A 14,664-nucleotide genomic window follows, 5' to 3' on the forward strand; every position below is an offset into this window, starting at 1 on the left:
CCCAGCATGCTCTCTGGGCTGGGTGGGGCTCTCTGCTCTACAGAGCTAGCCCCTGCCCTCTGCTCCCTGGCTGCATCTGCAGCAGAGATGGCAGACATCTGTCTGGCTTCCCTCTGCTCCCCCCACTCCCTCCCCATCCCCTCTGCCTTGCACAGACACCTCTCAACATTAGCTAGCAGACCACATGCTGGCTACGGTCTGTGCTGTGGCAGACAGGACAAAGGCAGAATCAACAGGTAGCTGGTAATGTCCCTGTGTTGTTTTCTTAATGGGGGATAAACACTGTGTCATCAATTCTCTGCTGGGCTGGTCAGAAGTGGGGGAACCCCTCCCTAATCAGAGCATCCTGCCAGGGCCTGGCCATGCCACCCCTCAGCTCAGCACTGTGGAAGAAAAGGAAGGGCTGCTGTAGCCCCCCCAGCTTCTAGCCTGAGTCACTGCTGACATATGCCTGCATTTCTGGGATGTTTCTGGGATGTCTGTGCAGTTACAAACTGATTTAGCCTAGCCAAGTTAGACTAACCTTCAAAGATTGAATCAGTTCAGACTCAGGGTTTTTGACTGTCTGTCCTTAGCCATAGAGATAAGTGTTTAATGCAGAGAATTTTCTGACTTTAGACCAGGTGGCTGCCCAGGCCAGACCTGACTTAGCAAAGTAAAGAAAAGGCAGCTGATGCTGTGAGAGCTATAGAGTTTGTATTAAAGTTTATCTACTAATGAGTCTATTCTCTACCTATATAGTCCTTTGGGACTGAAACTTCATTGAGTGTAATGGTGTTCTTCATCAAAAAAGAGAAGTGCTGAACCCATGCTAGATAGGCATCACATCACCGTTGCGGATCACCATATTGGGGGTTAGGACAGAATTTTACCCCATGGTGAGACTGATATGGACTACGTGGGGTTTTGCCTTTCTCTTCAGCAGGACTCTTCCTTGGACTTCTTGAGTTTATTTTAACCACCTCTGCAGCAGCAAGACACTGGCCACTGTGGCCTGCCTGTTTTATCTGTGGCAGGTTACGGTGTTAGAGCTTTGTACACAGTAATTTAGATAGGGATGATCCTGCCTCCTGTAGCGGGGCTGGACTATATGACCTCTTATTCTATGATTTTATCTGCTTTTGTTTGGTGAAGGTTGTGAAATAACGTGGTATATTTGACTAGGCAGTTGGCTTCCGCATTTTATTTCTCATTCAGCTCTTATGATCTTCCAGGGTGGATTGTAAGAGGAAGAATAGTGTCTAGATTTCAGCCAGATTAAAGATCTGATTTTTAAAGGTATTAGCATCTAAAGCCTTTCGAAATTCCAACAAGCATCTATCTGCATTGTCAAAAAACAAATTCCAGTAACTAAAAACATTTTAAAATCTGGTATAGCAAGTTTAAGATCTTATTCAAGTATAATTGGAATGCATTCCTATTGCTTTGATGCTGTAAAGTTTTCTCGGAGTGTTCCTAGACTTCCTGAACTTGCCCTGCTCTTAGGGGTTCACAGGTCACAGCAAGAGACTCTGGAGGGGAGATCCTGTCCTGTTGTCAAATCAGAAAGGGACTTTGAGCGGGCTCCAGAGTCACCATTTTTCAGTTAATGGGTCCAAAATACGGATGCGGTATCTCAACACAAGTGGTAGTCAAGTCTGTTCTACTGTTACACATACTGACAGCTACACATGTACACACTTCATTTTTTCTTTAGAATTCTTATAACCAGTTCCAACAATTGAAATGTTTCAGTAAAAGAGAAATCTCTCTGGAAGAAGAGATGTTCATGGAAGATATTTTTCCCTGAAAGGTTTTACGGTTTTCTTGTTAAAACAATACTTTTCTTTTCATTAAAGGGATACTGTTCAAAAACATTTAGGGCAAAATGGGATTTTAAGCCAATTTTCTTTTCATACTAGTAGCACTGCAACTTTGTAACATTGTAATAGCTTAACTATATGCAAATTCTAAATCTCTGTTTAGGTGGCACTTAATGAAGATTCAAATTACAAAAGCGATTTACAGAGGCAATCTTAATCCAAAACGATGATGAAACCATCTTTCACTGAAAAATGTGCCTAGATATTGTATATTAAGAACACAGTAGAAGTCTATGCAGCCATGTCCATAAACAATTCTATTAGATTGCCTTTTAAGAGATGTTTTTAATAGGGATAGAAGAGAAAAGAAAAACCAAAGAAAGAAAGGTAAATTCTCATTAGAGATGCTCAGTGACAAACTATTTTACCATTTTGTTCTTAGACCGTTCATACTAACATCATATTCATCATATAATTGATTTCAAAGCCAGCTATTTCTGATTTTATTGCTCTTCTTTCCTGCCGTTTGAGGACAACTGGCATTTTATAATTTAATATTTTGTCTAAGTCTCTGTAAACCCAGGAGGAAAAATAATTTCCAGATTCTCCCTAAAAAATAAATCTAGGAAAACAGTTTAGAATTCCTCAAAAGTTCTCTTAAGGTTGTGACATCAGAGTGCATAATTTGGGATTTAAAACAGTTTACTTGCAAAAATAATTTGATCACAAGAAGCCTGTACCTGAATCATAGAAAATCCAAATTGGGTTATTCATAGAAAATTCAGATGGCTTCAAACATCTTCATTAGTTACAGTCGACAGATTTGATGACTATTCTGCAGGGAGAGATTTCTATAGCTTTTACGATCTGCTTTCCAATTTAATTTGTACTGGGTAGCTGAGGGAAATGGGAATTTTTCCAGTTCAGAATTTTTACTTATTTATTGACTAAAGGCATGTAAGTTTAGACAATGACATTTTTGTGTAGGTTAATTGGTACTTTATGGAGGAGCAACTTTCACTTGGAAAAAACAAACAATAAAATATTAAGGATCTTCTAGCTCCCTCTGCTGCCCTAATCTTTCAATAAGCCAGCCTCAAAAGAGTCAGGAAAAGAACAACATAAAACTAAACATTCAACTGCATGTCTCATAGGACAATTACATTTACTAAATATGTATTGCAAAGGTATTATATTCACAACACCAGTAGCTGTCAGATTGTAACATCTGACCAACCTTCTACTACAAAGTTTTAATTTAATTTGCAAAATTGTTTATATATTTTATGCGTCCATTTCTTTCTCTGATATGTGCATCAAATTGAATTTATTATTTTAAACAAGCCATTTCAAATTTGTTTTTCTAAAATTAAAGAATCAAGTCTATATTTGGCAGCCTAAATACCAATAAGTGACAGTGTCTGATTTTCAGAAGTGCTGACCAGTTGCAGCTCTTACACAAATCTGCAAGTCATGGGTACTCAACAGTTACGAGAACTAGTCAGCTTCTATTCACATACCTACTTAAAGACTTTAGGCAAATGGATTGAAAATATGGGGAAAATCTGGATTTTGATTAATATGGATGTGCCAATCTCAACAACACAGATGTGAAGAAAATAACAACCAATGTTCATCTCTTCAGTGCGTGGTTCAAACATGGTCAGGATTTAGAAAATAACATTTGGGATCTGGCTATGGGAATGTTTCTAACATGTTAGGAAGAGGCCATGATCTGTTTCTGTAGATGTACAAATAAAATGCTGGAATAAGACTTGTTTCTAACTCTGGATAACTTTATATTTCAAAATGTCTGTATAAGTAAAGACAAATCCCATTTAAGGATTTAAAATAATAAAACCATCAGTTATTTCACCCCGCCTCTTGTTTGCAACTCCCTAAACTGACAGAAATACTGACATCAGCTAAAGCAGTGGGATGATTACTAGAACTAATACAGATATAGACATGATGGCTTACAAAGTTACATTTCTTCAGGACCATTAAAGCATAGACTAATCGTCTAAACAAACAATTCCTTTATCATATTCTCTAACTGCCATTCCAAATCTATCACCTTTCATAGTGAAATATGGCTGCCTGTATTTGGTTGATTGAGTATTTGTTCTAACTCCCCCCCACCCCCAAAAAAAAAAACCCCAAACAACAAACATTTCTCATTAAGCAGTTACAAGATAAGGGGTTCCCCCCCCACACACCCACTTTTAATGTGCTTGGAATTTTTAACTTTGAAATGAGGAAACTGATTCTTTAATCAAAACATTATTTTAAAGTATATTTTCCTGCTCAGTTGCTCCCCTTGTAATAAAGTAGCCCTAATAAAATAGTTTCTCTGTCACTAACTCTTGTTTTCATAAGAAGTTGCCTCTTCTTTCTTAAATTTGTAAAAGAGAATATAAATATGTATTCCAAGTCTATATAAAAGAAAACTACTGCCTGGAATGTAAATTGGGATGCTAGGCTGGGTAAAAATTTCTTCCCCAGCATTTAACGTTAAAATGGGATGAAAAAAGGCCAACCCAGTTGGCATATAGGTGCAAAGAAACTAGAGTCTAACCTTTCCTTCAGATTAAAATATGACGTGTAATCATATGACAACACCTAAACCTTAACAGATTACAAATACCCGGTAGCTGTGTTAACATTTTAATTAGCTTCAGCAGTTAATTAGTATATTGAAAGCAATAACAAATTTCCTCAATAATACCTACCTCAGTACTAGTTGCTCAAAACCTTCTTCATGGATCTATTGAAACTATACATTTTGTAGTCCTTCCTAGCAATCAATATTACTGTATTTACTCAACTATAAGATGACTCTGAATATAAGATGTCCCCCCAATAATTAGATTCTTAGATATGGAATATGTATAAATGTGTTACAGTTTTCCAGGTATAAAATCAAAATAATGGAGGGTTGTCTTGAATTCTCACCCCAGCCTCCCACTGCTGCAACAATAGGGAAAGCAGTGGTGGGAGGTGGGGAGAGCTGAAATCAGATCATCTCTTGCCCTTTGCCTCACCTACTCTTCCCTGCTGCTACCTGCACCCCCCAGCTCCCCACAACCTCTGCCCCTCCCTCCATACCCCCAGTCTCTGCCTCTGCCTCCCCCGCCCTTTGCCCCCCTGACTATCCATCCCAGAGCACAGCATGTGGACACTCAGCCCTTGCTTTCCCATGCAGCAATAGCAGCACTGCTGAGTAGCCAGGCAGACATTGCGGCAGTATCAGCACTGCTGATTGGCCAAGCAGGGGAAGCCGTTTCCATGAGCTCTGTGGCCAGGACAGACCCCTTGCACCTGACAGCAAGGGGGGAGGGAAGGGATAGATGGGGCAGAAGCTGCAGAGGGGAAGTGGAGAAGGGGGCAGGAGGCTGCTGTGGGAGGGGGGACGGGGAGGCTGCCTGTTCCCCCTCCACTTTATACATGAATGTAAGACAAGGGGCTTCCCCTTCCTCTGCTTATTGAAGGAAAACCCCTCCTGTGCACAACATGTCTAGGAAGCATGCCCCTCCATTGTGCTCATCACACTCCCTGCAGGAGACCCAGGAAATGCAGAACCCTTTCCTACACAGCAGCCACCTCTTGGTACCTCCTAGCATGAGCTCTTAGTTCCTGGCAAGCTTAAAACAGCTTTCCAGAACTGATATGACCAAGTCACCCTGCTAACAATGGTCAGTAAATTACCAAGAGACTTAACTGAAGATTTTTAGAATTTAAGCAAATGTACTGCACTGTTTATAGTTTTGTTACAATATACAATACAATAATAGCCTAATTAGAGCTAACCAATCTTCAAGATGCCAAAAACATATTTAGGATTTTTCAGATTACACAGAAAATGAACATATTTTATTTTTGTACTGCAACACTCTTCCAACTGCTTTGCCAAATGTATACTACTTCCACTATGCTTTGCAGAGAGCGTTTTTTCAAAAGGGGGGGGGGTGACAAAGGACAATATGATCCGTAGCTAATTCATCTCGCACATTTGCACACACTTCATACTTTCTTCTACAAAGAAACTGTTAAATGATACTTCACAACTTTGCGAACTCCAACATCAGCTACTCGGATTAGACAGAATCATATATGTGCATCTAAAAGCAATTGATGATTACAGTACTTGAGGTGAAAGACCAAATTTAACTTTAATTATTTGGTTTTTCTAAGCTCACCAGGGGTGTCAAAGATACGGCTCATGGGCCAGATCTGGTCTGCAAAGCATCTCCATCCAGCCCTGAGAGCTTCCCCCTGGGTTCATGTTGACCCAAATGCTGCCAGACAGGCCTCAAGCACAGGGTCTTGGATATGCACCACAGGTGGTGGCTGGTCCAGGTCCAGGTCAGACTATTTTGAAATCTATTTGAAATCTCTGGGTTTATCTTATGAGTCATGTGGTACCCTGCAATACCCTTAAAAAGATCTTGCAGTACGCCAAGTACTGCAACCCTCTGGTTGAGAATCACTGACCTCAACAATCCCAGACAGATGTCTATCCACCCTGCCCTTGAAACCTCAAATGAAAGAGATGCCACTACTTTCTTATCTAGGTTGTTCTGCTGTTCCATAGTTCTTACAGTTAGGAAGTGTTTCCTGAAAACTGTTTTAAATCTTCTCTGCAGCAATTAAAACCAGTTGCAACATGCCTTCTATAACAGTCCTTCATATATTTGAAAATTTTCATCACCCCTCCTCCCCAAATCTCCTTTTCTCCAAACTAAACAGACCTAACTCCTTCAGCCTTTCTTCATATGGCTTGCATTGCAACTGCTTTTTCATCTTTGTTATTCACCTCTGGCACCTCTCCAATTAAGCTTCTTAAAATACAGTACTTCAGCTTAGGCCTAACTGATACTAAGTAGAGGGCCACTATAAGCTCCATACAATACTTCTGTTAATACATACAAAATTGCATTTGCTTTTCTTGTGCAATTACACAAGAGACCAAGGCAAGTTAATGTACTATACACCAGTATGTACCACTGAAAGCGTCTCCACAAAAACGATCCCACTGAATGGAATCATAGTTACACACAATCAACTTACAGTTTAAATTACCTGCTCACCTGCATTAAAAGATAATTAATTATTCTCAAAATAATGGAATTATTTTTTCTACTGAGTAGTAACTGAAATTTACTGATTCCCTTGCCATGCTTCACTTTAATCACTTACAGGTTTATAATGAACTCAGTGATGCATATTCAATTTGTTGCCTAATTTGCATGATCACCTACCATAAGCAACTGTGCAAATTACACAAAGATACAGGAAAATGGTCAAACACAGAAATGACCTTTTGCACATGCAGATACCGAATGTATTAGCACAATTGTTGCATTTCAATTAATTTCATGCAAAAAGTTGGGACATATAATTGCACTTCCTATCTTCGGAATTGTGACTACTTAATTTTGAGAATCAGGCCTTCAGTAATGGAAGTTAAATGCATTCTTGCTTCCCTCGCAGATTAAATACTGGTGAAAATTCTGTACCATACAAATCTACGACCAGAACACTATTATTGTATCATTTTGAAGCACACTTCTCCTATAAGTGCTTCCTTACGTTAATGCAAAGTAAACATTAACAGTAGTATGTTATGCCAGACTTACAAAAAAATTGAACTATAAAGCAAAACACCATATAAAATAATCACAATAATTAGCACAGAATCTTGTACTTAACTGGATTTGACAGTGAAAAATAAATATGAGTTTTAAAAAATATTGATCTGTTTAGGAAACTGATGTTTAGAATGAACAGAACAGATAAAATTAACTAACTTGCTGAGACTGACAAGCAAGAAAAATGACAGTGAAGACAAGCACTCTACCACCTGTACCACATATCCAGTTTTTCAGCTTTATCCATTATATACATTTCTGCAAAATAATATGTTGGAAGCCGCATCCTAACAAATCACTGCTTAAAATATAAAGTCTATGTATTTAGCTACTAAGTCTTACATGGAGCCATTATTAACTTCTGTTCCACTGAAAACTTTTCAAAATTGCATGGATAGTGGGCAACAACTCACACAGATGCCACACTGACAGCCATCGAGATGCAGGCAGAACCTCCTGAATACAGCACAGCTCTGACATTTTAAAAATCCAGATTGGATTTCTGTAGCTCTAAAGCTGTGGGAAGCCACTTACGGTCCAAAACGAGGTTAACATTTTTCATATAAACAAACAGCTTCAGTCATTCTGCATTCCTTAAAATATAAAAGTTGTTTGTATTAAAATCCTGAATAATTTCTCTCTCACCTTATTCTATGTTGAATCAACCTAACATTCCTGTATTGACCCACATTACACAAATATAAATTGTGTTTGACATGAGATACACTGACATCCAATTCATGAAAATCCTTCCAAGTAACAGAGATCTGGTTTCTACCAGTACAGCTCTCTATAGTACTTTTTTACACTCTGTGCTGTTTGAAGGCTCAGATACTGTTTCTTAAGCATATCTATTCAGATATCTGTAGAAAAATGTCAGAGAAAATGGAAGACTCTTAATTAGTATACTAGTAGGTCTTTGAAAAGGTATATTTAAAAACTGCAAGGTTTAAACTACCAAGCTGTAAATGGACTGACACAAGCACACAACAATGATGCTGAAATTCAAATACTAGATTTCTCTCATCCAGCTAGCTCTGTTTTCATCTCAAAACAGTGGACGCGCACAATTATGATAATCACAACTACTCATTCAGTGATTGAAAGCCGATAACAAAAGGCACTATAACTCAATTAAAAAGAAGTTTAATCACTATAAGAAACCCACTTCCAACTCCCAGAAAGATCATTAATTCATTAAACAGTTTAATGAAGTCACATTATAGATTGTAGCATCTAACCTTCAAATATACGATCTAGACGTTGCCGCTTCACTTTGTGTTTGTCCATGAGAGACATGAGACTGGAAGTTCGGAAAACGTCACCACGTACTCCGCGGCTAGACTTCAAGGAGCAGCCACAAATAAAAATTATTTCTGATTGTTTTCAAAATGTCTTCTCCCCTGCAAAAAGAAAGAATAAAAATTCTTAATCTATAAAATGTGGATTATCACATTCAGATTTAGCATCTTATTTTGCAATTTAAAAAGTTTAGCTCTGATGATATATGGAAGATTCTTTAAAAATGCTGTATGATTATTTCAAAATAAACATGACTGAAGATTTTAAAAAATGAAAGTGTACAAACAGAGCTTAAAAACTCTAAGACAATTTTTTCTTTTCTATTCATTTTTGTGTTGCTTCATATGTATTCTCCCATCTACACTGTACCCTTTCTGTACCCATCCAGCCCAGATAAAATTATTTTACATCATTTACCCATTACACTAACTAGTCACAGAAACATGCTTCCCAAACGATGAAAGACATTAGTGTTTTTAATGACCACTTGAAATGCTAAGCACATTATAATATTTATAACAAATCAGAATATAAACCTTTCAATACATAGAGACCTAGCAAACAGGTTCTGGGGCATATTGCATATGAAGAAATACATAACAATGACATTCCAAGTGCCAACTTCTACACTTACTAAAATGGCAATTGGGCCTCAATTTTGGGCATGACCAGGACAAGCAATGCAAGTAAGCACTTTTCATTTCCACGCAACTGAACAAGACATTGTGCAAGTAAAAATACAAGTTAGATGTAACCGTGTGTTTCCTGCTCTGAAACACTATAACAGCAATCATCATTTTAAGCTAGACATGCACTGCTATGTGCCCAAAAATCATATGAAAACAGAAAGAAAAACATGCAAGGGAGGTGCGTATATAATGTGATCAACGTATCACTGATTCTGACTTTTAATGCCCACACAAACACATAATGGGCCAACCTTATGGGAGTGTTTTGTGAAACAAGCCAAGCGTAGTATTACAAGCCAAACACTTAATTATTATACCTTTTCCCACTTTTTATTTCCTACACAACTTTGGTTAAACTGCATTATAGGGGCCCTAATAATTGCTGATTCTTTCTAAAGACAAAGCATAAAGCAGGGCTGTACAACTTCTAAGCCCCCAGAGGCCACATGCCAAGAGGGCTGGACTAGATGAGCCATGGGTCACCATGGGGATGCACCCTTTACTGCTTCCCACATCTATGTGGGCAACCCCAACTGCTGCAAAACATCCCCCCCCCCCCACTGGTGCACCACACAGGTGTGATTCTCCCATCCTGCTGTGACACAAGGAACCTCCTCCCCCACTACTGCATTGAGCAGCTACCCCCCACCCCCAACTCTCTCCTTGCCTTGCTCAGCCCCGATGCCCTCCCAGAGAGATAATGTTGCTGCTAGAGCTCTGGGGAGAGTAGCAGCCAGGTAAGAGTCCGGAGGCAGCAGTTTTAACCCTTGCAGACTACTACTTGGTCACCACTTTTTTGCCCTTAAAATATGGGCAACTTTCATCAATTTACAATAAGAAAGTTTTGTGCGTTAATAAAACATAGTATACCATCTTAAACTTAAGAAACTATGAACAGAGAAGTTACATTTTATTTGCATTGAAACAAATGCGCATTTACCCACGATGGTCTACTTGGAATATCGGCACTATGCAGAGCTACTTTTCATTTTCAGTAGCTGTTTTCATATGAAAACCTTAATGGGCACACAACACTAGCATCCTCCTCGCATGTGCTCAGTGCAGTTCCACCCCTTCTTCACATTTCTTCAATGGCTTCCTCTTCCCTTGACTTCAAATCCAATGTCCTGTCTGTTCTTTCTAAATACCTAACAGGTTATCATTCCAATTTGATAACATTATGTGTAATGCAACATTCACAAAAGTGTTGGAGCCCAGCTATGAAGGTAAGACAAATTTGTTTGCAACACTACATGGAAAAAGTTGGATTTTTTTAAATATTTTAAGTTTACATCCAAGTAAAATGAAATAATATTGATAACTGCTTCTATATGCAGGAGACAGCATTCTTAAATAGCAGGTGCGACTGCATCAACAGATTGCACGCCTGGGCATTACACCAAACCCAACTGTGCCAGTGATCTGCAATCACTCCGTAGGCTCTGAAACAACCACCAGTGAGAAAAGGAGCTTCAATGACTAATGATGACATTTCTGCTATTCATTTGGGCCACCTAACACACAACTTCATTTTTGATTTTTTTTTTTTGGTCCTCTGTAAGGTTCATAAATTATAAATATTGAGAGAAAGTAGCTGCTAGAAAGTATTTAAATTTAGTTAATCTCTCTTTGTCCACATTCTGCACTATATCCCCTTTGAATCCTAGCAGCAACGTAAAGCAATCAAATGTAGAGGACAAGGAGAAACCTGTTTCAATGTACTGGGATCCTGATGGCTTCTATGCCAATTAAGGCACAGCAGACCTGCCTTATATCGCTTGGTTCCTCAACTGCTACACGAGCTCACTGGGGCTGTTAGCAGCTGGCATTATTTGGAGGAGTCCTTAAGTTGCTGTAATTTATGCAAGGGTACCAGACTGATACAGCTGGCTCAGTACTGGGGAAGTGTATCAGCCATCTTTGCACCCTCCTGTGTGCTCCTCATTCACAGTCAAGCATCTGGTCTATGATCTACAACCCTAATAAACCCTTCATAATATCATACCACTACATATTCTGCATAGAGATGTAGGACCCTGGATTTCACATCTAAAATGTAATGCAAATAAGATGCACAACGGTGGGGAATTATTGTTAAAACCATGTCAGCTCATTTTAAAACCTACAAGAAAAATGGAAATGTGGACGATGCAAACATAAATGAACAAGTATTAAATAATCAGAAGAGAATTGTAATTCTCTTATATTACAGCAGGGACTTGGAAGTCTGACTCCAGCTTTGCCACAGCTAAAGGAATGCAGGTAAACTAAGACAAGGCCAGATCTACATGGGCTGAGAGGAGTAAAGCTGTACTACCCTCCCCAACATCCTTCTGCAGCCAGGAGGATTGTGGGAGGCATAGAGGGATCTCCTATGGATGGATCCTGGGTTAGGAATACTGGAACAAAAAACAACCCAACTGGACAAATACACAACTAGCAAATATTCTGAGAAAGGAAAACATGGAACTAATAAGATACTTGTGGATACGAGATACAATAAGGTACAACTAATAAAATTAGGTAAAGCAGTTTACTGTTTTATTTACCAAGGAAAGTGGCACAATCAGCACAATTTGTGGTCTTTAAAATTGAAATCTCTCTTTCTACAATGTAAACTTGAGATCAACCGCAAGTTATTGTACTAGCAACAGGTGAAGGGTTACGGCTAGTGGTACGCAGGAGGTCTAATTAGATTATTGTAATGGCCTTTTCAAGTGTCATCTAGCTCACAGGGATCCCCACCAGTATAGAAATTTGGTGGTATGGTGAGGAGGAGCAGCAGCTTCCATGGTTCCAGGAACAACAGAAATTGCTGCTGTGGACCAGGTTATGCTGTTCCATATGCTGGATCTGGCCCATGGACTGGCCTGGCACCATGCATTTGGCCTGCAGGGCCAGCAGATGATTTGGACGCCACTGTCTAAGAAGATTTCTACCCAATTGCACCCTGATCAATCATTTTCCTTGTATCCCTTTACCCTTTTCTAAAAACTGTTATGGCCCTTACAGAAGTGATAGTGTCTTCCTCTATATTAGTACGGTGGTAAAACAATCCCTGATCCTGACTTCAGCCTTTGGTTCTTTCCGCAATAAATTTTAAAACTTGATACCACCCATTATTTTTTGCAAAAATATATTAAAGTTTCATAGATTTCATAGACATGAGGGCTAGAAGGGACCTCGGAAGATCATTGAGTCCAGCCCCCCGCCCAAAGGGCAGGAAGTCAGCTGTGGTCATAGGATCCCAGCAAGATAACCATCCAACTTACTCTTGAAGGTGTTCAATGTAGGTGGTTCAAGCACCTCCGACGGCAGGCTGTTCCAGACCTTGGGGGCTTGCACAGTAAAGAAATTCATTCTTATGTCCAGCCTGAAACGGTCTTGTAGGAGTTTATGACCGTTCGACCTCGTCATCCCATAGGGCGCTCTGGTGAACAAACATTCCCCCAGATCCTGGTGGTCACCCCTGATGAACTTGTAGGTGACCATCAGATCACCCCTGAGCCTAAGCTTTTCTAGGCTAAAGAGCCCCATGGCTCTCAGCCTCTTGTCGTAAGGTCTGTTTTCTTGACCTCTGATCATGCACGTGGCTCTTCTCTGGACTCTCTCAAGCTTCTCCACATCCTTTTTGAATTGTGGAGCCCAAAATTGGACGCAGTACTCCAGCTGCGGCTTCACCAAGGCCGAGTACAAGGGGAGAATGATGTCCCAGAATTTGCACAAGAAGCATCTATGGATGCAAGCCAGCGTTTTGGTCGCTTTCCTAGCTGCAGCATCGCATTGCAGGCTCATGTTCATCTTGTGGTCAATGATGACCCCCAAGTCTCTTTCTTCCATACTGCTAGCCAGCATAGCGCTGCCGAGCCTACGAGGATGCTGCAGGTTTTTCTTCCCAAGGTGGAGAACTTTGCATTTTTCAGTGTTAAACACCATCAGGTTCTCGTTCGTCCATATGCTGAGCCTGTCTAGGTCAGCCTGGATCACCCGCCTGTCTTCTGGCTTTGCCCCAAAGTTTGGTGTCATTGGTGAACTTGGCCAGTCCGCTTCTGACTCCAATGTCCACATCATTAATGAAGATGTTGAACAATATGGGTCCAAGGACAGAGCCTTGGGGGACCCCACTGGTTGCAGGACACCATGTTGAGTGACTGCCATCAATTACTACCCTCTGGGTCTGGCCAATTTCCCAGCCAGCGGGTCGTGGTGGAATCAAGGCCACAATTGGCCAGTTTTGCCAAGAGGTGTTCATGGGATACCAGATTGAAGGCTTTTTTGAAGGTAAGATATAGGACAACAATCTCTTCTCCCTTGTCCAGGTTATAGGTCACCTGGCCATAGAAGGAAATGAGATTGGTCAAGCAACACCTACCCATAACAAACCCGTGCTGATATCCCTTAGGATGCTGGCGTTGGCCAATCCATTAAGGATGGCCTCTTTAATAAATTTTTCTAAGATCTTCCCCAAGATATAAGTCAGGCTGATGGGCCTATAGTTAGCCGGATCCACTTTCCTCCCTTTCTTGAACATAGGCACCACATTGGCCTTCTTCCAGTCTTCAGGCACTACAGCAAAGTGCCTGGAGTTTTTGTGCCAGAGGCTAGGTTACGATGCTTGCCAGCTCTTTGAATACCCTGGGGTGTAGATTGTCAGGGCCAACTGACTTGAAGGTATCCAGCTTCTCAAGGTGTTCATTCACAAGGTCAGCATTAATGGAGGGCAGGGGATCTCCCTCACCCAGACCACCCTGTCCCGTGGTGGGCATGGGCATCCTATGGGACTGATGAAAGACTGACGCAAAGTACACATTTAACAGGTTGGCTTTTTCCTGGACATCAGTTGTCAGTTGCCCCATCTGGTTCAGCAATGTTGCCCTTGCTTTTCCTCTGGCTCCCCACATATCTGAAAAAGGACTTTTTATTGTCCTTGATGCTCGAACCTAGTTGGAGTTCAGTTGCAGCCTTGGCTTTCCTGGTTTGCTCCCTGCAGGACTGGACCAGTGCAGAATAATCCTCCTTGGAGGTGAATCCCATCCTCCATCCTTTGTAGGCCTTTCTTTTTAGCCTCAGGAGGTCTGCTAGATTCCTGGAGAGCCAGGGAGGCCTCTGTGCCCTCTTGCTGCCTTTCCTCCGAGATGGAATAGACTTGGCTTGCGCATTGAGGATCGCTCCCTTGAGGAGCAACCACTCTTGCTGAACTTCCCTGTCCCTGGGGTCGTG

At 40.6% G+C, this 14,664-nt stretch overlaps 1 protein-coding gene across 7 annotated transcripts in view; it reads right to left on the minus strand.

The window, feature by feature from the left end:
• The window catches only part of CTBP1 (C-terminal binding protein 1), a 434,814-nt gene that overhangs the window by 290,975 nt on the left and 129,175 nt on the right, over window positions 1-14,664 (minus strand). For 4 of the 7 annotated variants that reach the window (XM_090035363.1, XM_090035365.1, XM_090035364.1 and 1 more), the window contains exon 2: window positions 8,695-8,856. In XM_090035363.1, the coding sequence (XP_089891489.1) occupies window positions 8,695-8,752 (58 nt within the window). In that variant the 5' untranslated portion in view covers window positions 8,753-8,856. Of the gene's footprint in view, window positions 1-8,694; window positions 8,857-14,664 lie in introns of those variants that run through there. The other 3 variants (XM_090035369.1, XM_090035376.1, XM_090035373.1) reach the window with 3 other exon arrangements.

Source organism: Crocodylus siamensis, chromosome 2, assembly GCF_052110815.1.
Source record: "Crocodylus siamensis isolate JL-2025a chromosome 2, ASM5211081v1, whole genome shotgun sequence".
In the NCBI taxonomy this organism is placed as follows: Eukaryota; Metazoa; Chordata; order Crocodylia; family Crocodylidae; genus Crocodylus; species Crocodylus siamensis.